Genomic DNA, 27258 nt, shown 5'->3' on the forward strand with positions numbered 1-27258 from the left:
TGATTTCTATCCATAAACCACTACTCTTATTAACCTAGCGGAGAGACATGATTTAATGATTGATAATGATACCGTAGCTTGAAATCTTGTGAAGTAGGCCCTTATGCCATACCTTATCGAAAGCCTGCGATATGTCAAGAGCAATTGCCCTAGAAAGGAAGCCTTTCTCAAGAGATTCACTAATCCTATGAGATATAAACGTTAGCACATCTGCTGTAGATATTGCATATCACTAAGAAGGTTGTTTCTGTTGAGGTGGTTGACTACTTCTTTATTTAATATGGATTGCAACAACTTACTCATGACACACAGGAGACTTATTGGCCTGTACTGAGAGGGAGATGACTTTTCACCTGAATTCTTAAATACAGGGCATACTGATGAGGTTTTCCAGGGTGTTGGAAAGCATTTCTCTTTAAGGCAACGCTTAAACAGTTTTGTAAGTATGGGAGCAAGTTCTGGTTAGAGCTTTTTCAGCACTATAACTAGAATGCCGTCAGAGCCAGTTGTTTTACTGGAATAAAGGTTCTTTATTAGCTTGGCAACCTCACACACAGATATTTGTATGTTGCATAGCGTGTTGTCTGTTATAGGAGGAAATACGGGGAGTTGATGACCTTTATCACATAGAGTAGAATTAGCTACAAAGTTCTTGGCAAATAGTCTGGCCTTGTCTGATTCTGACATGACCTCAGGTCCATTGATGATGGTTGGGATAGAACGCATGCTTCTGTTCAGGATCCTGTTTGCTATTTGCCAAAACTGGTGGGAACCAAGCCGCTGCTCAGCTACTTTGGATTTAACGGACTGAGCATATAGTTCTCTTGCACTTTTTATTACTCTTTTAGAGTGGTTGCTGGCAGTCCTGAAAGCAGCTTTAGTCTCAGTACATCTATTACGTTGGTAGCTATGGAAAAAGTGATTTCTGTGCACGATGGCAGCCGTACATTCTGGAGAGAATCATGGCTGGCTGTTGGGTTTTTGTTGGAATTTTTTGGATGGTATGAATCGGTCTATGCCTACAATTAACCATTCGGTCAAGTCTGATACTATAGAGGACACATCCTTTTTTAACATGGAATGCAGAGGTAGATCAGATATGAATGTACGGAAGCTATCCCAGTCAGCCATAGAGTATCGATATACAGTACGGGGGAGAGGTACGTCTGAAGACTTATTACATTTCATTTTTATCTTAACTGCTACAACAGAGTGGTTGGAGGATCCCAGAGGAGTTAGAACTGAACATGAACATAGCTCAGGGGAAGTTGTGTGGAAAAGGTCTAGAAGGCTTGCATACTGACCGGTAGTATCAGGCACACGGGTGGGTTCATGAACAATCTAAGTGAGGTCATAGGCAGTGGCAAAATCATGAGAGAACCTCCCCTCATCATCGGTTTTATTTGAGTGGGTCAGACATTCCACATTATGGACATTGAAGTCACTGCAAATATGAATGTTAGCCGAAGGATGAGCAGACAGGTGGTCAATTTTCTCAGATATGCTCTTAAAGATAGTAACTCCACTGTGGTGGGTGGGTGGTTGGGCTGACTACAAAAACATTATAAATTAACTCTTTAAGCAAAATAACTCGCTTTGAATTGATGCATTGTCTATTTTTTGCAGATTATCAAAAACATGATGGCTCATTTTTTTTTTATATTGATGCAATATTTTTTTGTTATATTTCTTTAAATTTATGAAACACAGTTTAAGAAATTCTGTACACTTGTATGAAATTCGAACTCTAGTATCATATCTAGTAACATCATAAAAACTACTGCCTTAGTAATGTTTACTCTACCTATTTTTATTTTGTCAAACAATCACATCTGCTTGCATACAAATAAAAAACGTAATCTTTTAATAGTAATGTTTGTCCGTCAGAATAATAATTTGATCATTCTAGGCATAATTGATGACAGGTGCTAGGAGTTTATTTAAACTAAAGCTGATTTGAGCAGAGCCAACATTCTCTTGTCCTGATCCAATGGCAGGACAGACTTGAGACAATTGGTAGCCATGGGTCATAATAAAAGTGCTGACATCCTCCTACATATATTTCCAAATGGCCATCCATCTGGTACTGGCCAGGCTCAACATAGCTTAACTTCTGACGGTCTTTTTTTGTCACTAAATCTGGCACAAAATAAAGCTATAATGTAACATTATGAACTTTTGAAATTTAAATTTTAAAGGATCATTTTTATTGCTTTATGACTCTGAACAAAGGGAAAATCTTACGAGTTTCAGAAAACAAACTTACATGGTGAATAATTGTGACTAATTGTTTGATATTAAACTTGGATTATGGTTTTAATGTCATTGCAATTCTAACCAGGTCGATTTATTTACCCGCTGTAAACCGTTCATTATCTTCGCAAAGGAAGTTATGTATTCAGTCACATATGCATCTGCTTGTTCATGTACAGTATAGCGTTCACATCGTTTAACTAATCATGACAAAATTGTATCAAAACATCGGTCATCTAATTTAAAACTGATTTAATTTTGGAATATCTAAGCCCAAAGAACAAGTAAAAATCACTTTTGGCAATAACTTTGGTTCTGTTCGTTGTAAAGATTCACTACTTGGTCCATATTGTAGATGATGAAGTCTCACATCTTATATGGCCTTGACTATGAAAAGTTCAGTTAAATTTGACATTTTGGCAGAATTTCAACTACCATTTTCAGTTGAAGATATGCAGTTTCAGATCTCACTTATGTTCCTATTGTATATACAATTAGTTGAAAACAAGTCACCATTCTTTGTGTTCATGCCTTTCTCAACAGTATTAGTCTGTAAATGAACATGTCAGAGCTGATAGCATTTCAAATGATCACAGCATGATTCTATAGTCTGCAATGTTATCCATTAGGACAAACATGCACCCCTTTCTTATGATATCTCAGATCTTACTTGTACCTAGCTGTAAATCTTTTTTTTTTTCATGTGTGTGTCAAAAATTTGGATCCGGTTTACATGCCCTCCTCCCTCTTTCTGCCTCTCGGCACAATCCAACCGACAAGCAGTTGATGAGTTTCTATTTCTTCTATTTAGTTGTCGATTCTCACAGAAGTAAACATTTTTGTTCCCATTGAATTCTTCTGTGTTTCCATTTTTGTAGAGCTGGATTTTCGCTCCATTAAAAACCAACCTTGTGTCTAACTTTAACCTTTTGCAAAGGCAACACACACGCACGCATGGGGGGAATGAAAAAAAAAAGCCCCCCATCAAAAAAAAACAAAACAAAACAAAAAAGTCAGAAAAAATTCAAAGCAAGTATTACTTAAAATTTTTAATTAAATTTTATTGGTAACTAATTCGTTTCTTTTTTTCTTTCAGGATATAATAATTGCTGTAAGAAGAGCAACAGCGTCTCTTTCTCTCATCGGATGGTAAGTCATTTCGATTCATTTCAATAATTTGCCTCGTTTTTTATCTTCATGGGAATGCGGTTACCAACATTTTTTTCATGGTCAGCAACATTGCTCTAAACTTCATAGGCAAATTTATTTTAATTAAAAAGGAAATAATAATAGGAGAGAGAAGCGGAGTGTGAGCATTGAGTCTAACATTGTTTTCAAGTTTTAGTTTCGTACTCATGAGTGTCTATAATTATTACATAATAATACGTTAAGGCAGTTTCATTTTCAGCTTATGTTAAATAAACTTATTTCATTTTGACTTCTGCTTTCTGTTTAGAGGAAGTCTTGCTGGTGTATAATGAGGAAAAAGCCCTTCTGATTAATACCTACATAATTCCAATTCAATTTTAAGACTACATACAAAGCTGACTTTTACTTTAAAATGCGTCTTAGTTTGGAATGGATTTATTTTTAATAAAATATGCTATAATCAAAATATTTTTTTTTAATCTTTTGAAATGGTGCCGGCAAATTAATTTTTTAATTTATTTATCTATTTATTTATTTTATTTTTGTTTTGGAGAAAATTCGTTATTGGACACGTTTTTTTATGATGTCTAATAAAAAAAAAAAAACATTTCAAAGAAAATATTTTTCATGTAAGCTTTAAAAAACATTTCAATATAATGACTAAAAATGTATTTTTTATTACAAGATATTAAAAAACATTTAACGGTGAAGACATGTAAACTTTTAAAATATATTTTTTGTAGTATAAAATCATTCTGAAAAAAATATATACAAAAAAAATTTTTAAGTAAAGACTAAAAACATACATTTTTTTTTATTATAGCCCTGTTAAGGTTTGCAAAGAAAACCAGGACGCCAAAATAAAGTAACACATATTGCAAAGTATACAATAGGTGGTTTGTTCGCCATAGCCGACAGATGACCTCGGTTGATCCACCGGATATCAACTAGTTATTTGTTTCCCGTGAAACAAAATGTGACACAAGGTCGGTTTAATGTAGGAGATAACCAGCTCCCCTCAAACGGGGCATTCTGCAAAAATAAAATTGCCTTAGTATAAAAGGGGTTCTCCCTCCATTGACTAAAGACAATTAATTTGAGTGCAGCATATAAGCAAACATCACATTTCAGCCACAAGTCCAGTACGACTGACCCCTTAGAACTTAGTCTTCTGGTATTTATTGAGATTAGAATAGTCCATTAGTAGGTAACATAGGTTAGTTCTGCCACAACATACCTTCCCAAGCTGATCACTCTGGACGGTGTATCAGTATTTTTTCCTCTTTGGGTGCACCATAAACGGCTCAGTGATTTTCCTTTTCCTTCCCAACGTCGTGGTTCTGGTGTGATTTTGGGAGGCTCAATATCAAACATGTTGTAGATAGTTTCAATAGCCTCTACTTCTTGGGGAATTCAGGCCGAAATGTTTTCTTTTGACCTGCAAGAAAAACGTTTTATTGCTATTTTTGCATGTATTACTTGCGAGAATTTAATAAAACAATTGATTACTTACGTGGGTAGACTCCACCACAAGTAACTAAGGGTTAATAAACCTCACCTAGAACCCTGCATGCAATAATTCATTTGACAAAGGGCGATATTGTCTCAGGAGTTTCTACTAGTGTTGTTAACAGGATTAACTGTCTATTTTGAAGAGACACCAGGTAAAATGATTCAGCAGTTCTTCCATATCATGGAAAAACAGTTTGAGTACTATGTTTTTACTTTAATATCTTTAAGTGACGTTGACTCTCAGTAAATGTTCCAATTCTGGGAAAAATAGAGTTGTGACTGGTACCTGTTGCAGTGTAGCTGAAGTTTTTGCATTTGCTGACAAAAGGCCTGCAGTCGCATAGAGATTTATGACTGGGTTGGTTGGCGAGGAAGTCATCACTTTAAGAGTAGTGTTAGAGTACCCTGCTTAATTTTGGTTTCTTGATTTGTGGTCAAGCGCTGTTCTCGTTTTGTTCGTTCTACAACAGTATCGGTTTGTTTGCGCTTTTTGTTTGGCTTTTCATGGCCTAGAACAAAAAAGTTTCCTTTTAATTTGTTTTTCAAGGTATGGGCGTTTGTTGTACTTTTTATTTTCATTTTGCAAAAATTATTAACTAGCTAGTAATTTAAATTCATGAATCCAGTCTGTGTCCAGTAGGTTATTGGTATTCCTTAATATATAAGCCTTTAATTTTTTTGGTCTTTTCCAATAATGTGGCATTTGCTAAAAATTCACCTTCAAAATTAATTTGCGTGCCGTTAATGGTCTTTTGCTGTTTTGTGTTCTCAGCATTATGGGTTTATTCAATTTCTTCTAGGTATTTAAATTTAATATCGAAAGGTCTGAACCCGAATGAAGTTGCATTTTTATTTCTTCATCATGAATTTTTATAGTCACCTGTTTTCACAACCCTTCTTTGTTATTTACAGTCTCTGCCAAACACACTCGGGTTTTGTATTTCATTTTATTTCTGCAATAAGTACTTTTGTGTCCTATTTTTTACATATTAAACATTGTCTTCATAAATATGGACAGTTCTTAATCCAATGCAAATTACTACATCGATTACATGGAGACGGGATTTTCTTTCTTCAAATTCTTTCTTAGCTATGTGTGTCCTTTTTCCTTAACTTGTGTTTTATTTTTTACATGTTTTTAAAATGGTTTGCTTTGTGTTTTACTTGCTGGACTTCAGCTTCGATATCCATCAAGTCTTTTTGAATAATTTCTATTTTCTGACAGTCTTCCGTTAACTTTTGTAGAGTTAAGTTTGGTTTATTTTTTAATTTTGTTAGGACACACCTAATTTCCGCATCTCGACCAGAAGTCAGTCCTTGAGCAAATACTAAACATTTAAAATTGTCTGCACAGAGGTCTTCAAGTTTGAATTCATTGCAATGTTTATTTACCACGGCTGCATATATTGCAAAATCATCTTCATCACTCTTTTATAAATTCAGACATGACCACACCTATGGAATAAAGAGATTTTTGGGCTAAATAGTTCTGTAAGAAGTTCCATAGCTAATTCTGACATTTTTCGTGGTAAAATAAAATCTACAAACTTGTTATGCTCAGCCATCTCTAGTTTCCGCAATAGTAAACAAACCTTTTTCTGATCCAATCACTGTTTGCAGTCGAAACTAAAAAACCTTCATACCGGTGAAAATAAGCATCAAATAATTTACCTTCTTCAGATCTGTATTAGAAATTGTCAATCGCATTCTATATTGAGATTTGTAAAAATGCAGTATTATTATTAGTGGACGCATTATTTTTTATGACTTGTATAAACAGCTCTTCTATGCGTTGTTGTTGTTGCCTTTCATCTCAGCGCTTCTTGTATTCAAATAAGTGTTATTAATGTTCAATTTGCAGTTTTAATAATTGTTCCAATGTATTTTGTAAGGTGTCTATCTTTGTATGATGGGTAAAATACTGAATTTGCGGAAATTAGCAAAACCGTGTTCAGATTAATTAGGTTTCAGTATTTTTAGAACAACTGGTGGAAAGGGAACAGTAATTTGTTAAGTTCAATAACTTTGCAAATGAACGTTGACCATAGTTTTAAATTCCAAACAAATGTCTTTTCTCATAGAGAAAAACAATGTTATAAGAAATATTCAATATTCCTTCAAAACAAATGTCTTTTCACAGCACAAAAGACATGATCCTTTGAAAAAAAAAGTGAAAACTGTATCTATATTTAAAAATTTTTTTTCAATAAGCCAAAAAGAAAAGTTCGCTGACACTTATTTAATGACACGAGAAAAAAAACATGAATAATTCATATTTTTTTTTCTTTTGTACTTACGAGTGCGCCAAGATGTCATCTCAGTGCCAAGCAAAGAGAAAAAAATATGAAAATATTCTTACTTTTCACGAGTTTGCAATTCAAACTTTTATGCCCATGCACTTATTTGTTTTCGCGAGTTCCTCTCTTTCTCCTTTCGTTAGTGTTTTCTGAACACTTGCTTTGGTTTAATTCAGCTTTTCGTGTTGCATTCTTTCAATGCTGGGGGTATTTTAAATTGGAGTGACATCTGTGAGTTTGAAATCCGACGTCACCACTTGTATAGCCCTGTTAACGCTTGCAAAGAAAAACGGAACACTAAAATAAAATAACAGCATGTATTGCGAAGCATACAAGAGGTTGGTTGTTCATCGTAGCTGACGAATGATCTAGGTTGGTCCACCGGAAATCGACTGATCCCTTACGGCTTAGTCTTCTGATATATATTAGGATTGAAATAGTCTATCAGTAGGTAACATATTATATATTTTAGGTAACAGATTATTATATATTTTATTAAAACTAAAACCATTTTGAAAAAAAATGAAAATTTGAAATTAAAGCTGGAATTGTGTAAGTATTAGGTATACAACAAAACAAAAGGCAGAAATCAAAATGCAGCAAATTTATTGAACATAGCCCATTTTCGTAGATATATTATCACCTTACACCTTTTTTAAAAGATAAAATTGCCCATTTCTGAAGAAACAATGCAAATAAAAGTAATTTTTTAAAATTATTTGTTGTTGTCGTATGAAACTCTACTAAAATACACTTTCTTGGCCTTTGGACGAGGATGAAAATGTAGAAAGATAACGTGAATTCAATTTAACTTAAAGTTTTGCTTCACTGAATCCATTTTCCTCAACTAAGAGTTTCTCTTGGCTACATGCTGAAGTATCTGAATGTTATCTATATGACATCTGAACTTTCTAAGTTCAAAGTTGCTAACCAAATGCTTCAATTTCACTATCTTGTCATATGATCAAAATTAGCCAATCATATGGTGGCATTGCAATTAAGATATGTGATTCATTAACTTCACAGTCAATCTATATGCTATTATTTTTATCTCTTGTTTCAACAGTTTATGTGTTCCATTATTTCTTTGTATCAAACAAGGTGGATTTAAACTGAATTTTTTTTAACATCTTTTAGAATCCCAAAGTAGAATTGCTGTTGTATTTATTTACTACTTTTATATCGTCCCTACACCTTGTTGGAATTGGGGTATTGTTTTTATACACGCAGAGGGCCTTTGATTGTAGAAATCAAAACACAATTTTGACTTGGTACTATCAGGTCAGATAATGGATTTCGGACCTAAAATGCACTAAACAATGTAATTGTCTTTTTCCCCTTTCCCTTTGCGAAACTCAATCATGTTCTACAAAGTCAAAATAGAAAACAATTTTTGTTTTACAAAAAAAGCAAACAAACAAAAAGAAAATTAAAAAAACGGCATGAATAAATAAGTAAAAATATAAAGATATAAAGAACTTGAAGAATAAAATCTTTACCGGATGCAGCATTAAATAACCTGAAAAGGGGTTATATGCCATAAAACAAAACAACTAAACTAATTTGGAGGTTAGGCTGTTTAGTATTCATTGGCACGTTATGACGCCTGGATAATATGTAGAAATTCCACTGTAATTATTCCTGACTAAGCTAAGTTCTTGATTTTCATTCTTATACACTAAGAAAATCTTGAATAAAGATGTGCCGGCTTTTTCTTTTTCAATCTATCAGTTCTCTTATCAGTTGAGAGAGAATATATATATATATATATATATATATATATATGAAACCAATTTTTAATTTTAATTATAAATTATCAATCATCTTACTATATATATATATACACACTATGAACCTTCAATTAAAATTTAATTGCTTTTCACATTCAAAGTTTCTATTCTCCAACCCATAAGGTAAAAGATAAAAAGTCGGAAAGCTTTTTTCCCCGAAATTTCTTCATTACTTGATTATCTTTGAATCTAAATTCAACCACTTGGATATAAGTAGTTTCACTTGTTCATCCCAAACATTTTCATTAATTGATAGCAAATCTAATATTGAAATGGGGCATGTATGTGTCTGCGTATGAATTAAAAAATAAATCAATAAAACAATATAAAGGAGAGCAGATTACTCATCCCAATTTCTTGCTTGTATTTGTTGCCCTTCAAAATATTATAGAATATTATTTACATGCTCTTCAGTGATAATTTTGTTCTTTCTTTTATTATGTCCAAAAGTTCTTGACGTGAATCTCCATTTTTTTTTTTTTTTTTTTTTTTTTTTTTTACACAGTGATCACCACTTATCAAGGCCCGGAAGCCACTCAGGGATAAGGGTTATTGCAAGTACATCACGTTAGTGAGGAGATTTTATGAAGTGTTTAATTAGGGGGGGCGGTTCATAAGGAATTTTAACATTTGTTTTACCTGCTGACATGCATTTTATAAAAAATGACTTACAAACGTTATCTTTCACTCTCTCAAGTTCATTGTATCACTTCCTCCCATGTTTTCCCTTGACTTTCCCCTGTGGACGAAACTTGCTACCTTAATTTTTTTTTTACAACTACTGATCGTATAATTCTCATCTTTTCTTTCAATATGGTCATAATCGAGCTCCTGTTCTGAACACATCCAAATTGTCAAGATTTAATCTTTCTTTGGGGTTCTTCACATTAAGACTCGTATTAAACATATATCATATGTTTCTCTCTATGCAACACATGTCTTCACTCTCACTGATCAGGTTTCACTTCCATACATCATCACATTAAACATATATCATTCGATTCTCATATCATTTCTTTCCATGCAACACATGTCCTCAACCTTCACTGGTCAGATTTCTCTTCTATATACATCTTCACACTGCATACATATGCCTGATAGACAGTGGAAATACTATTTTGATTAGTAATAAGTGTTTGACTTAAATTTACATATGCGTGTGCAAAACACAGCACATCCAAAATCCTGGCTTTTGGAATTGTGCCTGTGCTAAAGCAACTTCGACTGGTTGATGTGAGGTTCGGGTTCTAATTGCGATCAAATCAATTCTTTCTGGAACTAGACATAATATATGTTGCCACGCATATACTCCTGAAAACTGGTATTGAAATTCTACAAAGAATTGTATACCTATTGTCAACCCACCTCAAATTATATCCAGTAAATAATTGAAATGAATTATTCTGTTAAACTCAACAAAATATTTTTTTTAGTTTAAAAGAAAAGTTTTGTCATTGTCATCATGTTATTTGGTTTGATGTTCGTTTTACTTGCTGCCATGCGTTGAATGGCTTGAAAAAATTGGTTCAGGTCTATATTCATCGCTTTTTCACTAAAGTTCATTTTATCACTTCCCTGTGCCTTCCACTCTGAACTAGATTTACTACTCTGTTTTACATCTACTGACCCAACGACTCTCATCCATTCTATATTTATTTTATTATTTATATAATGTAATAAATTATTTATCTACATGTACATAGCAATTATATATTTGCACGGTTTAAATTTTTTTTTCTTGAAGCAGTTTACTTACCTTTACCACAAATATATATATTAACTATTGATATTCTAGTATTTCACTTGAATCATATTATTCACATTTTTTAACGGCTTTGTGTCAGTTTAAAACGAAAATGGCTACTTAAATTGGTCAGTAACATCCAAATTTTTCCTTGAATTCAATGTAAGTTGCTTGTTTAATTTTTTTTGCTGTCTTACAATATATTTATTTTTTGAAAGCGAACTTTAGATTTCTGAAGAGGACGTGGTCAAAGGATCCAAAATTGACATATTAATTTTGGTTGTTTGTCTATCATCAAAACGGTTTTTGAATTTTTGAGATGAGGATTAATATTATTACATTATTTGGACTACTGTTTTCATCTTGAGTGTTCTCACAACATTTCAGCCAACGTAACTAGTCTAGTATGACATTTTCTACCAAATGAAACCAAGAATATATATATATATATATATATATATATATATATATAAAGACTCCTTAAGACTATGGATATCCACGAATGTGGTGCCTACGTTTAAAAAATCTCCAACCATACCTCTCCTGAGTCGACATTGTTAAATACCAGTGGCAAGTGAAGTGTCTGTACAGGACAACTGGAAATAAATGCCGAGATAAGTGGAGAGCACATACAGTGCCTACGATTCCCAAATGGTCACCATCCGTTGTTTAACTTCGGTGATCTGACGAGAACCAATGTGTCAACGCGATTATGCTGTATATATATACATATATATATATGTACACAGACCAGTCACATTAATGAATTAAGTACTAAATTAAAATTCGGTTCTAAATGATACTCTTCTGTATGTCGAAGGTTCAATCCCCATTGTAGGGGATACTAAGAATATAGTTGCGAATTACTTACAACTTTTACTGGATCATAGCTGACTGAATGAGAGTATGCTGCCCTATAAATAAAGTGTTCTGTTTTAAATTTTGTACAGATTCCCGATATTGACAGAAAGATTTCTAAGTTTGACAAGATACATCTGAAGAAGGTTGGAGGTTAGAACGGCTGAAACGTTGTGTGAATAACACTCCAGATGAGAATAGTTATCCAAATATTATGGAAATATTTAAGTCAATAGAGAATGAAACAAAAGCATGCTGCTCATTTTAGCTAACCTTTTTATCTTCTATGGCAGAGGAATTCAAAACAAAATCTTATAAAAGACATTTTAAATGGAAATACGGTGCTTAATTTAATGGCTAAGTTAGGCGGAAACATTTGTTATTATTGAATCACTAAAGTTAAATAGAATTGAATGGGAAACCATTTATGAAAATGAGTCGCATTAAAATTTGGAAGTACTGATAAAATCCATTTTTGTTTCACTCTTTCAAAATGTAATAATCAAGGTTAAAGTGCGGTTGAGGATTGTGCAGCATTTGTTTCATTACTTTTCATCAAACAACCACCCTTTCAAAAGATTACCCATGTTTAATCTCTTACCTCCTGTCCTCCTTCCGAGTCCCCAACCTGTAAGCATTTAATGAATTCCGTGCATAATTAACAAGGAAGATGATCCTCGTGCTTGTCATACTTTAACCTCTGAAGATTCTTACCCAATTTGATTCCCTAAAACTGTTTTTTCCTCTCGTATTTACAGACAAAAAATCTATTTCAGTCCCATATAACCACTCAAAAAATCCCTAAAATTAAAAAAATCTGTATTTGCTTTATTTTTATTTTTTTTTATTTTATTTTATTTATTTTATTTTTTTTTTGACAAGAAATATAATTATTCTACTCACAAATTACTGCTAATTTGTCAACATTTTATCAAATCGAAAATAAATCGATTTGATGGGAATATTTGATAAATTTTGATTAAAATGATAAGCGATTGCTTTTTTTCTTTTATGGAGATGGGGGGGGACTCATTAATTAGATTTTGATTTTTTTTTTTTTTTGTACTTTTTGTTAAAGCAGTGTCATTATTTTGAACATGTTCAACACAAGCGTAGCAACTTTTGATAATATTTTGCCAATAATTAAAGTGATGAAATCAGTTAAGGAAAGAGAGATGTTTCTAAAAAAAATATTAATAAAAGCTAACGGCAATATTGTGAGAAATAGGAAAGAAACAAATAACTATAGGGTGTCCCAAAAAATGTATACACTCATTAAATTATCTTAACTTGATACATGAATACGCTATACCACGTCCCTAAGACATGTTTAGGAATAAAGAATGGCACTTCCAGCTACAATGAATGAGTTGAAAGCAACCATTGAAAGAAGATGTGTCATCATGTCAATTGAACTGATTAGGAACGTTTTTGATTCAATCAGTGAGCGTTGTCAGCTGTTCATGGACCACAATGGTCAACAATTTGAACACTTTCGATAATTAGCTGGTTTTTATATTTGTTCACAGTATTTTGATGTATGAAACTTTTCTTTCTTATAATAAATGTTGGTTTTATAGTCATTTAAAGGGTGTATACATCTTATTGGGACACCCGGTTTAATACTGTATTATACAGGGTATCTATGAAGCCTGTGGGCACTAAAAAGATTTTGGGCTTGCATGATTTTATTAATTTCTGACACCCACACACACACACACACACACACACATATATATATATATATATATATATATATATATATATGCTACAATTTGCAGATCTTGTTTGCTGCACATAGAATGCTTTAGATGGTGAGACAAAAATATTTGACAAAATGTATAGGGAACAGCTATTGTAGTGAAGAGAAGGAGACGTGCATTATTCATTTCTAACTATATAATATGTACATTACATTGTCCCAACATTAATCGAATGAATTCTGGGTAGTTTGTTTATATATATATATATATATATATATATATATATATATATATATATATAATGTGTGTGTGTTTGGCTACATATTTGCACACTACTTAAGCTATGACTTTATTTATGGTTTAACATCATCAAGTCACTGATAAAAGATTTTGAAACTTATCAGTAGCTTGATAATACTAAACTCTAAGATTGTAGCTAAAACATGTATGCATATAAGTAGCCAAAATATTTGCATGAATAAAAATTTATGCTAAACTATAGTTCTACTTGTTGTTGAGTACTATCTTATAGAGACTAGTTTCATAGGACTAACTCAATTAAACAAAACCCCTTACAAACACACACACACGTAAATATATATATGTATATGTGTATATACACACATATACACACACACTTAGAGGTATAAGTGGTAAAAAGTGGCATTAAAAGTACTCAATACGTTAGCAAGATATAAACTGTCAGTTTCGTCAGATGATGAAAGTTAAAACTAATCTTCATCATCCAACGTAACAGACAGGGAATTCCTCTGTCTGTGGAAACAACTGTAATGGACTACGTTAATATTTTAAGGTTTTAAAATAAATTATATATATATATATATATAAAGAACTTTCTGTGTGTGCGAGTTCGTTCCTTATGTATTCGAAAACGACTGGACTAGGTTTTATAAAATTTCACACACATATATATCTATAGTGTATTTTGCTATCTGAAGAGTAGCTATTTTGGAATATATGTCCAAATGGTTATGAAACAATTGTAATGCATATGAAATACACAATATGCTGTTCTCATTTTATATTTTGTTGCCTTGATTTTTTCATATATATATATATATATATATATATATATATATATATATATATATATGTGCGAATTTTTTGAACACCAACCAGCTACTTATAGTGCGTATGATGAAATATTTACATGATGAATTTAAAGGATTTATTATAATATAAAAATTTCAACTGCTTTTTTTTATCACTTATTTGTTTGTTTGAAAAAAATGTTGCATTTACTTATACTCTAATAAAAAAGTTGTACAATGAGCGGTTAACTACTAACAAGACTAATGTCTGCTGTTTTCAATGTATTTTTTACTAAATATTTATTTTCTTGATGAAGCAAAAAAAAAAATGCTGATCAACATCTATATCGATACTTTATGGGAAAGAAAACAAAAATGTTTTTCGTGTTCACAAAAGATTGCATATTAAAAGCTTGCTCATTTTGCAAGTGATTGCGCCAATTTCCAAGCCATCCTTTTAAGTTTCAAGTCAGATTTTACTTTTGAAATTAGACATTTTTGCTTTTACACTTGGAATAACTTTAGCTTATTTAATTGAACTAAATATAAGATTGAATAATGTAAATGTATTCACTCTTCAATAAATATATTCTCATATTGTAAATATTGTTGGGATCAAATAGGACTTAAACTTTTATTATTTGACTGGATTAAAAATAAATAAAATAAATTGTTTCGATATGTTTTCTGACTGAATGATAGCTCCTGATTCTCTAAATAAAAATCCATGATAACTAAAAAAAAAAAAAAAAAAAAAAAAGAGGTGGAATTAATGTATTATTTGGAAAAATAAAAACTTCTCTAAAATAATGTGTTGATATCAGTTTCATTTCGAAATAAAAAATCTTTTAAATCTTGATTTTCAAGTCAGCATGGAACAACATTATTGACTATCTTGATTCTGTTGTTGGCATTCTTTAAGGAGGGGCCTCATTTTTAAATGAAAGTGGTATTATGGAATAAACTGGATTCGAACTTGGCACACCCAGGCCGTCAGTCTGCATCGTTATACACTTAACCATTATCACTTCCTTTTTTTTTTTTTTTTTGGTGGAGGTAAAAAATAAAAAATTCTCTAAAATAAAATGTGTTTTATTTATTTATTTTTTAACCAATTTAAGTACTTTTAAGTACAATTTGATGAGCAAAACTGAATATTCTCGGTAAAAGTCAGTTGTTACACTCTACTGGAGGTTGACAGTTCAATCTTCAGTACGATTAACACTTAAAATACAATTGCGAATTACTTAGGATTTCTACCCAGTTATGGTTGCTGGAATGAGAGCATGCTATCTTCGTGGATCAAATAAAGTGCTTTGTTCGAAATTCTATGCAGCTTCCAGAGTTTAATAGAAAGGTTCCTGAGTTTGACAAGATATACTTGAAGGAGTTTGAAAGTTACATAAATCGAAACATTGTGATGGTGACGCATACCTATTTTTTCTCTAGAATCGTAAGCCATGTTTAGTTTCAGAACAGTTTCCGATGGTTAGGTGTTCTACACAAATCCTGGAGGTGAGTGGTCCTCAGTAGACAGAACAGTTTCCGATAGTTCTACACAAGTGCTGCAGGTGACTGATTCTCAGTAGACAGTTCTTGAATTGGAAGCCTCAGAGCAAAAGATTCTTCCCATGTTGACACAAAGAAACATATGCGAAGTTGCTACAGAAAAGGTTTAATTTTTATGGAGCAATTCTGGTTTCTGATTGGTTGGTAGCATAATGTGAATTAATTCGATTCGTCAGTTCCTAGCAGCATCGTTTATAGATAGAATCTCCTGACTGTGCGGGATCATACCCCATTATCAGTCAAAAATATCGCAACATTTTTTTTTTTTTTTGGCGAATGTGTTGAAATAATAGGTAACCTTATTTCTTATGATAGACTATTGAAAGACTGAATCAGAAACGATGCATCACAATGAAAATTCTATTTCAAAGCTGACTTTTATAGAGATGTGTAGACACATCTGCAAAGTTTAATGAATGTCTGCAAAATTCAGTTTGGGCGAAAGAGTAGATATCTTTTTTTTTCTAGTTGAGTTGTTTTGTTCTTATTTTGTATTGATCATTTTTAAAATAAACATTGTAAGCTATCTCAAATGCTTTCATTTTTCCATGCTTTATAATGGAAATGTTTAATTATCTCTTGTCTTGTTGAAGACATCTGAATTTGCAAATGGAGAACATTTGTTTAGAAACAGTTGGTGAAACAACTAGATAAAGAAAATTAAACAAAATAATATGTAACCATAGAATAGTCCATCTACAATGCTGTATTGTCGTATGTTTGCATCTTATATCAATGGAGATTTTATCTGTCTGTTAGTTGCAGTATTTCCTTCAATCACAATTATTTTAAACATAATATCTTGCCAAATTAATCTCTTTGGAATACCAGAAATTTAAATTACTTTTAGAAATAGAAAATATTTCATTGATAGTAAATAAGGTCCCAGCGAATAAAGCAAATGCTATGATTGGAAAGCGAAACTGAAACCTTAATTGTTTTGGCCGTCTTCTACTTCTTCTCCTCTTTCTTCTGCAACGAATGATACACTGGAATCTGTCTGATTCTGAAACAAATACTGCCCAACCAAGAAAAATCATCGTCTTTTATGCCTCTAAGGCATACACGTTTGCAAATGAGTACGGGGCTTGTTTTCAATCCAGTCACTCATGCACAGTGCCATTTCTGCATCAGCTGCCATGACGCTCGCTTTATCACGCATTGTCTCCACTTCTCTCAATCCCTGATCACAGCACACACAAGGTCATGCTGGTAATCTCCGGCTTGTGCTTCGTTGCATGAGTAGTCCCGAGGTTTCTTTATTTTTTGTTGTCTTTTGGACAGGCAATGTGATATACAGAGGCCTCATCATCTGCTTCATCAGACATGATAGCGTTTGATTGGGATGGAACATCGTTAACATGATGAGGGATGCAATCAATAATATAAGCTTGTGGGCTGATCAACTCTGTTACCTTTGCTTCTTTGAACTTAGATGTGCATCGATAACAAGGTGGCTTGATTCATAGTGAGTCACCCAGATGGAACTAGTGATGTTGGCGCTGAGTCAGTATTCTTTATCCTACCTTGTAGGTCCCATTAGCAGGTGAAGTCAATGAATGATGATGCATTGGTTTTTAGTTGTAATGCTGTACCAATACACTGCTTCCTGAACAGAGCACCTCTTTCTAACTGCAAATTGCTTAATAATGTAGGCACACCGAAACCACAGGTGTACTTCTCAGTCTTTCCACAATCTGCTATAAGAAATAAGGTCATCTATTATTTTGATACATTCACAAAAAAAAAAAAAATTTTTTTTTAAAGTATGCATCACTGTCACGTTTATGGTGGAAAACTCCTTGGATTTCCCACTAGTGAACACAGTGCCATTGTCAGTAAGTAATTTGTATGGTGGGCTGCGTTCAAAGATTGATGCGAGATATTGAATAATGTTGCCAGAGTCCTGCTGTGACAACAACTGCCAATTGGTAAGATGCGCTAGGCTGCAATCAGTGATCGTCAGAATGTGTTTGCTGGTATAGTGGGTTATGTCCATCCCCAACCTTTGCCAATCAACTTTTACCACTACCCCTGCTTTTATATTAATCAGTTTTTAATTTTAATAATTCATTGGGAAGTTTGTAATTCGGCTAATCTATCTATCTATCTATCTATCTATCTATCTCTCTCTCTCTCTCTCTCTCTCTCTCTATATATATATATATATATATATATATATATATATATAAGAAACCCTGTCTGTCTGTTAATATTTTGGTCTCTAGACTTGAAACTTGATATATAGGGGATTCGGACCTGTAGAACAAATTCGATTTGGTTGTTTAGGCAGTAAAAATAGCTGCTAAGATGTCCAAATTGAAAATAAAATTGGAACTTGTCAGGCATAAGTTGACTTAGTGCGCATCTACACATGTGTATAGATACATTTAATGTTATTTTTAAAGTTTTTATATGCATAACAACTAAGTACAGGTAATAGCGAATAAGGCAGGAGAGCTATGTGTTTTGGTTTTGATTCTAGATAATGGCATCTAAGTTATATATTGTTAAAAATCTTTTGAAATCACTACTGTATATTAGTTATAATATAATACTCAATAGAGAATTGACTCTATAATAATGAATACGAACTCTGCATAAATTAAAATATCATAATTTAGATTATTTTATGACCGGGCAACACCGGCGGCCTCCTAGTAGATACCCAAGATGATTATGAAATTACCTTTACTGCATTCACTTATACAGTTTGGGTAAAATAACTTGTTTTCAATAAATCGTATACAATAGATATGTTTTGACATTAAATAACCCCAAACGAGGTTAATATGTCATAAAGTAACAAAGCCAAACTGTAATTCTAAATATTTTTTCTAAGTTTTCGGTCTTTATCTGAAGACAATTTTAATTTACGTTTTTTGTAAAGCCAATCATTCATTGGATTTCTAACATCTTTATTGTATTTTTATTTTTTTAACTTGTGAGAAGAGAATCATTTGGTCTTGAAGAAGATTGACGTTATTGAAGAATCATTTGGTCTTGAAGAAGATTGACGTTATTGAAGAATCATTTGGTCTTGAAGAAGATTGACGTTATTGAAGAATCATTTGGTCTTGAAGAAGATTGACGTTATTGAAGAATCATTTGGTCTTGAAGAAGATTGACGTTATTGAAGAATCATTTGGTCTTGAAGAAGATTGACGTTATTGAAGAATCATTTGGTCTTGAAGAAGATTGACGTTATTGAAGAATCATTTGGTCTTGAAGAAGATTGACGTTATTGAAGAATCATTTGGTCTTGAAGAAGATTGACGTTATTGAAGAATTGGCATCTAAGTTATATATTATTAAACATCTTTTGAAATCACTACTGTATATTAGTTATAATATAATACTCAATAGAGAATTGACTCTATAATAATGAATATGAACTCTGCATAAATTAAAATATCATAATTTAGATTATTTTATGACCGGGCAACACCGGCGGCCTCCTAGTAGATACCCAAGATGATTATGAAATTACCTTTACTGCATTCACTTATACAGTTTGGGTAAAATAACTTGTTTTCAATAAATCATATACAATAGATATGTTTTGACATTAAATAACCCCAAACGAGGTTAATATGTCATAAAGTAACAAAGCCAAACTGTAATTCTAAATATTTTTTCTAAGTTTTCGGTCTTTATCTGAAGACAATTTTAATTTACGTTTTTTGTAAAGCCAATCATTCATTGGATTTCTAACATCTTTATTGTATTTTTATTTTTTTAACTTGTGAGAAGAGAATCATTTGGTCTTGAAGATGACGTCATAAAAATCAAAATTAAAATTCTTTCATTACAGATTTTTGGCTAAAATATTTCCCCCCCCAAAAAAAACAAGATTAATCCATTTTTTTTATTAAGATTATTTTTCTTATCTTGTGTTATTTGCACAATATTTTGGATGATGTAAGCTTTAACTTTCTTCAGGTGTATCTTGTCAAACTCGGAAATCTAGTATTGGTATTGCTCGCACTGAGAAGTGAACCTTCGACTTCCAAAACCGTGTCAGTTAGAACTGAATTTTACCTAATACTTTATCCGTTATATCATGGGTCCACAAGAATACAATAGTGAATTACTCAAGACGTCTACTAAGTCATGCCTGAAGCAACAATATGTTATTAAAGGGTTCTGTCAGAAATTCCATGCAGATTTCCAAATTTGGCTGAAAAGATTCAGAATTCGATAAAATGCACCTGAAAAAGGTCGAAGGTTATATCAGCCGAAACCTTACGAGAATATTACTCGAGGATAACAGTAATCAAAATAATCCAAATTATGAATCTTCATCTACAAATTTGAGAAACAAAGGATCCATTTTTGTATCTGTAGTTGCTGATTGGTATTATGATTCATTTAAAAATAAGTTTTTTTTTATCCTGATTTTCCAGGAAGATTTTCCTTCTTTAGAAATAAGAAATTCTTTTTAGCTTGTTTCCCTGACAATAATTTACTTCGAGTCAAACTTTGTAAATAAGTTGTATTGAATTTAAAAACAAAAATTTACATATTTTACAAAAAGCTAATTTTAAAAGAATAATTAGATAGTTAAAAAAAATGGATGACTTGTTCAGTTAATTATAAATTACACTAATTAAAAGAATTTTTTCCAAACATAACTCACTGCCATAACAATGATAATATTAATAATAATATTTATTAATATAATAATGATAATAATAATAATAATAATTTATAATAATAATATTTATTTTATTCTGTGATATTAAAGTATATTAAAAAAAAAAAGAACAAATCGTGATGAATTTACATTTAAATATTTGGGTTATTTGCTACAAAGTTATGTGTTGTAGACACCAAGCAACGTATTTTGTTACAGTGGAATATTTTATTAAGAATATATTCATTAGTGTTTTAACTATTATTTAAAGTTCTGAGTATATCTTTAAACGGTATTCGATGTTGTCACCCAAATTTGAGAACTTTTGGGAGCATAGTGATACCTTAGTTATCATTGCGCCCAGGTTCACTCTAACCTAGTAAGATAGTACTTGTTAAGACCCTATCTATGCTTTAAATAGAAACTATTACTTTCAGACCTTGTTCACAAAACATTTGCCTACAAAACAAATTTATTAACACAAGAATCTTATACCAAATGTGCATTGTTTGGGCCATAAAACTCAACAATAAATTAACCGTATATAATTCAATAGCAAAGAGCTGACGCTTAACGTTAGTATGCCATGCATAGTTTTGAAACGGCATTTTCGTTTGTGTGTCAGGCACAGTTTTGAAATAGTATTTTCACAACTGGATATGCATAATATTGTTATCTAAGTATATAAAAACAATCCCATTTGGCCCAATAACATGCAAGACAGCAAATTTGTACAACAAATTTTGAATTGTAAATCGGATGCTACCAAATTTGGTATCATTTTTTTTTAATGCTTTGCAAAGATCTATACGCGCATATTAAAATGTTTTCGATATAATGAAAAACACATGGTTTGGGATGCCTAATTTAATTGTAAAAATGAAGAAAATAAAACGACTTTAAAGTTGGAGACTATAGTGTTAAATAATAATTATCAGCTATGATTGGATAGAAGTCTTAAGTAATTTGCAGTTATATTTTAAGTGTTACTCGCTCTGATGGTGGAACCTTAAACCCACCCACTCCCAAGAAAGATTGTAACTTACAAATGAAATTTACTAAGTACTTTATCCGCTATGCCACAGGTCCTTGCAGGCTTGATTGAAATATTGTAAAAATAACATTCAAGATGAGAACAGTAGTTTGAATAATCCAAATAATTCCTCATCTAAAAAATTCAGAAACGCTAGTCTAACTGTAAATAATTGCACTTCTCAAAATTCTGGCTTACAGTGGAAAACTTAAAAGTAATGGCACAGGTGTTTGTCTTGTCTGTAGATGTGTATTTGCTTTTAAAATAACTTTTAGTTCAAACGTAATCTAATCAAAATGATTGTTTTTGTTTTTAAAATAACTTTTAGTTCAAACGTAATTTAATCCAAATGATTGGGGGGCATTATTTTTTTTTTTTTTTCGTGCACAACATTCATAAACTTTGTGCATTTGTATACTTTATTTTATTTTATATTTCCATACAAACTTGTTGAGGTAGCAGGGTAGAGAATATATACATAAAAAAAATCCAGAAAATCTGTTCTAGTCCAATTTTTGTTTTTCAACAATCTGAGGAAGCATCCGTGCCCCAGTTCTCAAATGCTTCCTGTGGACATTTCTTTGACATTTTGAATCTGCTAAACTTTGTTTCTTTTGATTTTCTGAGTTCAAATATGAAAAGCATTGAGTTTCACTATCGAATCGATTTATAAATTCAATAACAACCAAGCCTTTCCTGCTTTTGTTCTGTTAAAGGAAGCATTTGCCATTGTTCTCTCGACTTTGATTCTCGGACTGTTTGTTGGGAGTTCCCTTTCCTTCCAAACAGTTTTTGTAATTGTCTTGGGAACAATTCTTTTGTTTGATGTGAGAACATAGAAGTTAGATGACTGGATTTGCCTTCTCCACAAGGGCAGAGTTAGATACAAGGTCGGTTTTTGATGTGAGGGGGAAATTCAGCTCCTGAAAAGTTGAAACAAAAAATATAAAAATTGACCTAGTTTTGAAGGGACCTTCATTTACTGACTGAAAACAGATTATATGTAAGTATCAGAACAGATACTACATTTTGTTCAGCTAAATGGCTGTTTTATTTATCTTGCTTCCATGATAAAGATGTGATACAAAGCCAGGAAAGTGGGATTTGAAAAGCCAGTGCTCTAGAGAAAGAGCACCCTGGTCTATAAAAATGCATGGATAGCCTTATTGGAATTCCTCAATTTTATCAGGCGGTTATCAATAAACTAACACCGTCTCAAAAGGTGAGAAGGTAAAGTCTATGAGGGTGGACCGCCTAGAACTGCATAGGACGATGTCTCAATTCAACACAGAATAAGCCATCTGAACATTCAACAATGACCTAGATTCTGATGTCAACCAAGGATTTTTTCAACCTCTCTATCTCTTAATAATTAGCTAACTTTATTGTCCTCTCCCACTACTTCCCACCACCCTCTTTGCACATTATTTAGTCCCACTCCCACAACTTTATTTCTTTTCTTTTACATAACAGCTTACTTACATTTACTGATTTTGATTGAAGGCGTTTTTCTTTCTTTTTTTTTCTCTCCGGAAGAGTGAATGAACAACTACAATAATAAAATTCTACTTCTAATACTGATCCTCTTTCTGCATCCCTTTCTCTATATTTTCAAGATCTATTTTTAATCTTAAATTGTCTTGTCTCCCTCCACACACAGTTTCCTTATAAGCCCCAAATGTATTTATGCTTGTAAAATCCCTGCTACGAATTGATTTCATTTGTCCTATAAACTGAATGTTTGTCAAGTAGGTCCACTCAGCCAAAAGTTAATCAATTTCAGGAAGATGAAAAACAAAAAACATTTAGCTAGAAACGATCTTTTGATTTGTTTTGTATTAATTATTTTTTGAACACCAAATACACAATAAGATAATGTGCTCCACCCATTTTTTTTTAAGACAAAGCATGAACTTCTTAGATCCAATCAGAATTGTTAGGAAGTTGCATGCTCAGTTTAATGGATACAATCGCAGCCTTTGAAATTGGAAATATGAGTTCAAAAACCAAGTTGTGATCTTTTTCACACTAATACCATTCAGAATGTATGATCCCATAATTTCAGGAGCCTGAAAAAAGAATGCACGTAGTGCAAACATTTGCAGAACTCTTTCCTAGATACTTCAGGTGATAAATAAATATTTATATGCAAAATATTAAAGTGTTTATCTGTCTGTCTTTTTTAACACACTTTACATATAATGTAGTTTCATGTAGTAGTGTGTGTGTGTGTGTGTGTGATGTTTGTGTTCCAAATAGAAAAGTTCAAGACTCTACATGAGATTTAAGTGTATATGGAATCTCTAAGTGCTTCACTAAAAATGAATAACACTTTTTTTTTAATTTAAATTTATTCTATTTCCATTAAAATTTATATTATGTATAAAATTATCCGAGAAAGACAACAAAAGTTCCAGAATATCTACATGACCCTCTTTGTGCTAAAATATGTATGTACCTCCGGCTCAAAATGACCCTTAAAACTTCAAATATATAGATCCGATTTTTAATTTCTTAGCAATGTGGATAGAATAGCAACTTATTGTCTTTCTATTATTTTCAAATTCTTACATGACATCAGGAAGCCATATTGGAATCGATTCTATTTGTGGTAATTGGTTTTTAAAGAAAAAAACTATTATTAAAACAATACAATTTGAATTTTTTCTTTTATTCATTAAATTTTCTAGTAATTAGTTACTCTCTGAGATTGACTATTTCTAGGTTGATTATAATAGAGACATTAACACAGAAAGTGATTTGTCTCGATACATTCGTGTTGTCTGCTTTTAGCTTAATGCTCTTTGGCTTAGTTTTGTGACCCTACTTGCCTGTAAATAATTCAAACTTTGGCATCAGCATGTTGGTATGCAGGAGAGAAACCTGAAAAAATTTCCTCCAGGGAATTTTCTCCATTTACAAGGAATTTGTGTATTTAATTTTATTTCTTTGTGTATTTGGTACCAAAATAAATTGTGTGATAACCTAATCAGCAGTTTTTAATGTTTGTGATGTCAAGGAAGAGTTAGTGCTTTCATTTGCATTCTGATAAAAGTCCACATTTTTTTGTTAGATTCTGGTTTGTAGAATTGAGTGATAAAAGAAGAGCTTGTATGAATAGAATTAAGGACAGTCGGTTCGAGACAGCAATGGTGTATGAGTGCCCCTTCAGGAAAAAAACGGACAACAAAAAAGCGTAATTAAATAGTGAATGGGTGAACTCCAAAATTAATTACATTGGTAAGGAAATTAGGAGAGCTAATAATAAAATGCATTAAGATCGAAGTGACTTTTTTTTCCTGAAATTATTTTTCCTTAAAAATCAATTCCCACTAGAAGAATTACTACTTACATCTGGGAGGTTTTGAAATATAAAATGAATCCCAGAAGTGGTTTCCAACCCTTTTCTAATAATATCGGCCCCTCTGTTTCAATTTCATATATTTTGTGCCCCCCCCCCCTAAAAATAGAGACAAACTTAATAATCTTGAAGAGAAAGAATGTAAACATTTTAGGAAACGAAAACTAAATTAAATAAATTATTAAAAAAAAAAAAAAAAAATTAAACACTTTGAAAAAAACAGCTTCATGCCTTAATGAATTTGTATCAGCAATCAATTGCTGGTCAATCTATTTATACTCCTATGAATTCGTTTTTCTTTTGTGTGTATTGGTATTCATATTAAAACCCCTCTTTTCTATTTATTTAAAAAGAAAATACAATTTTCTTATATGTGGGTTATGGAATTGCATTCACTAGCAAAAGATCTAGCTAATTTGCATATTCTTTTAAACATTCATTTTAATTTGTTGCTTGTTGCTTCGGTTTTCTAATGGGCTGATCATCTTTAGTTAACTATTACATGTAATTATATTCAAGCAGATATTCTACATGATTTATACTTGCATAATATTTGCGTAAAAAGTCTACAGTAAACACAATTGTTTCCATATATGTTTATGTATACGTATATATTTTTGTTTAACAAATTTTGCCTATCAAACTCCTAAAGTTTTTGTCTACAGACATGAAACTTCATATATAAGGTATTTGAATCCATGCAAAACTTTATATTTGAGTTTTAGCCCAGAAAAATTGGTGCAAAAGTGTGAAAATTAAAAGAAATGAAATTCGCCAGGTGAAGGTCGAACGCTGGCATTATGAAAATGAATGTCGGTTTTCGGCCAGAAATTCAACGATTTGACCTTTGAGAACTCTACCAAACTCCTCCGACAATTTTGGGTCTAAACACTTGAAATTTTAGATATAGGTTCCTTACACATACATCTAACTTAATAAATTGATTTGAGCTCCAAATAATAAACGTTCAGGGGGTCATAATAGGAGTCAAAGTTAAAAAAAATTTGACCTCTGTGGTCTCTACCAAATTACTCAGACAATTTTTTATCTAAACATTTGAAATTTTACATAAAGAGTATTCAGAGATAGGGCAAGCTTTTTAATCGATTTGGGTCGAAAATATTTAGTTACCAATGTATAAACTTTATGTATGTTTGCATGTCTGCCCAACACTTTCGACAGAGGCGACGAATTTTATCAAGATCAGTATCATTTTGAAGTTCAACCTTTCATACGACAAATATCGAAGAATTGACTAAAAACATTAATATCTTCACCTTCAACTGGGCACTTTTCAACAGGGGTGGGTCGCTTTTTTCGCCGATATTTTAGAGTCATCCTCTCCTTCCGCTTGTCTAGCCTTAATTTAAACCTACGTCACTTTCAGTTTGGCGGTGATCGTAACAGCAAAGACATCAGGTTTTTTCCCTGTTCTTTTCCTCCTTCATGGTACGGGTTCGAGCCTGCCTTCCTACTGCCACTTTTTTTTTTTTTTTGCTCAACATACACATCCAAACACCCGGGCAACGCCGGGCTGGAATGCTAGTATATTTATAAAAGTGAAATTGTCTGTGTGTGTCTATCTGTCTGTCTATGTATGTGTACTTTTCCCTACCAAATTACTCTGTCAATTTTCAGTCTACAGACTCGAGATTTGACATAACGGGTATTGAGATTTGGGAAAATCTTTTTAATCGGTTTTCAGTCAGAAATTTGGCTGGCAAGGGTTCAAAGTTCAATGATTTGATCTTTGAAATTTCTACGAAACTCCTCCGCCAATTTTGAGTCTAAACACTTGAAATTTTAGATGTAGGCTCCTTGGACATGGATCAAACTTTTTAACTTGATTTGAGCACAAAACAATAAATGTTAAGGGGTCAAAATTGGGGTCAAAGTTTTAAAAAATTTGACCTCTCAGCCAATTTTTGATCTAAACATTTGAAATTTTACATAAAGTGTATTCAGAGATAGGCCAAACTTTTTAATCGTTTTATGGCCGAAAATTTTGCTACCAAGGGGTCAAAGTTCAAAAGATTTGACCTTTGCGGTCTCTAGTAAACTATACAGTTAATTTTGGGTCTGAATATTTTAAATTTTACATAAAGGGTATTCAGACATGCAGCAATCTTTTTAATCAGTTTTTGGATGAGAATTTGGCTGCAAAGAAGTCAAAGTTGAAAGAGTTGATCTTTGCAGACTCTACCAAACTCCTTCGCCAATTTTGGGTCTAAACGCTTGAAATTTTAGCTATCGGTTACATGAGTCAAGTTTTTTAATATATACATATACATATGCACATAA

At 32.1% G+C, this 27258-nt stretch overlaps 1 protein-coding gene across 2 annotated transcripts in view; it reads left to right on the forward strand.

The window, feature by feature from the left end:
- Positions 1 to 27258, forward strand: part of LOC145287914 (uncharacterized) — a 1114340-nt gene that overhangs the window by 251543 nt on the left and 835539 nt on the right. For both annotated transcript variants that reach the window (XM_080135863.1, XM_080135862.1), the window contains exon 2: positions 3350 to 3402. In XM_080135863.1, the coding sequence (XP_079991989.1) occupies positions 3350 to 3402 (53 nt within the window). The remainder of the gene's footprint in view (positions 1 to 3349; positions 3403 to 27258) is intronic.

The sequence above is a fragment of the Euprymna scolopes genome, chromosome 11 (genome assembly GCF_053919585.1).
Source record: "Euprymna scolopes isolate OS-2025 chromosome 11, ASM5391958v1, whole genome shotgun sequence".
Taxonomy (NCBI): Eukaryota; Metazoa; Mollusca; class Cephalopoda; order Sepiida; family Sepiolidae; genus Euprymna; species Euprymna scolopes.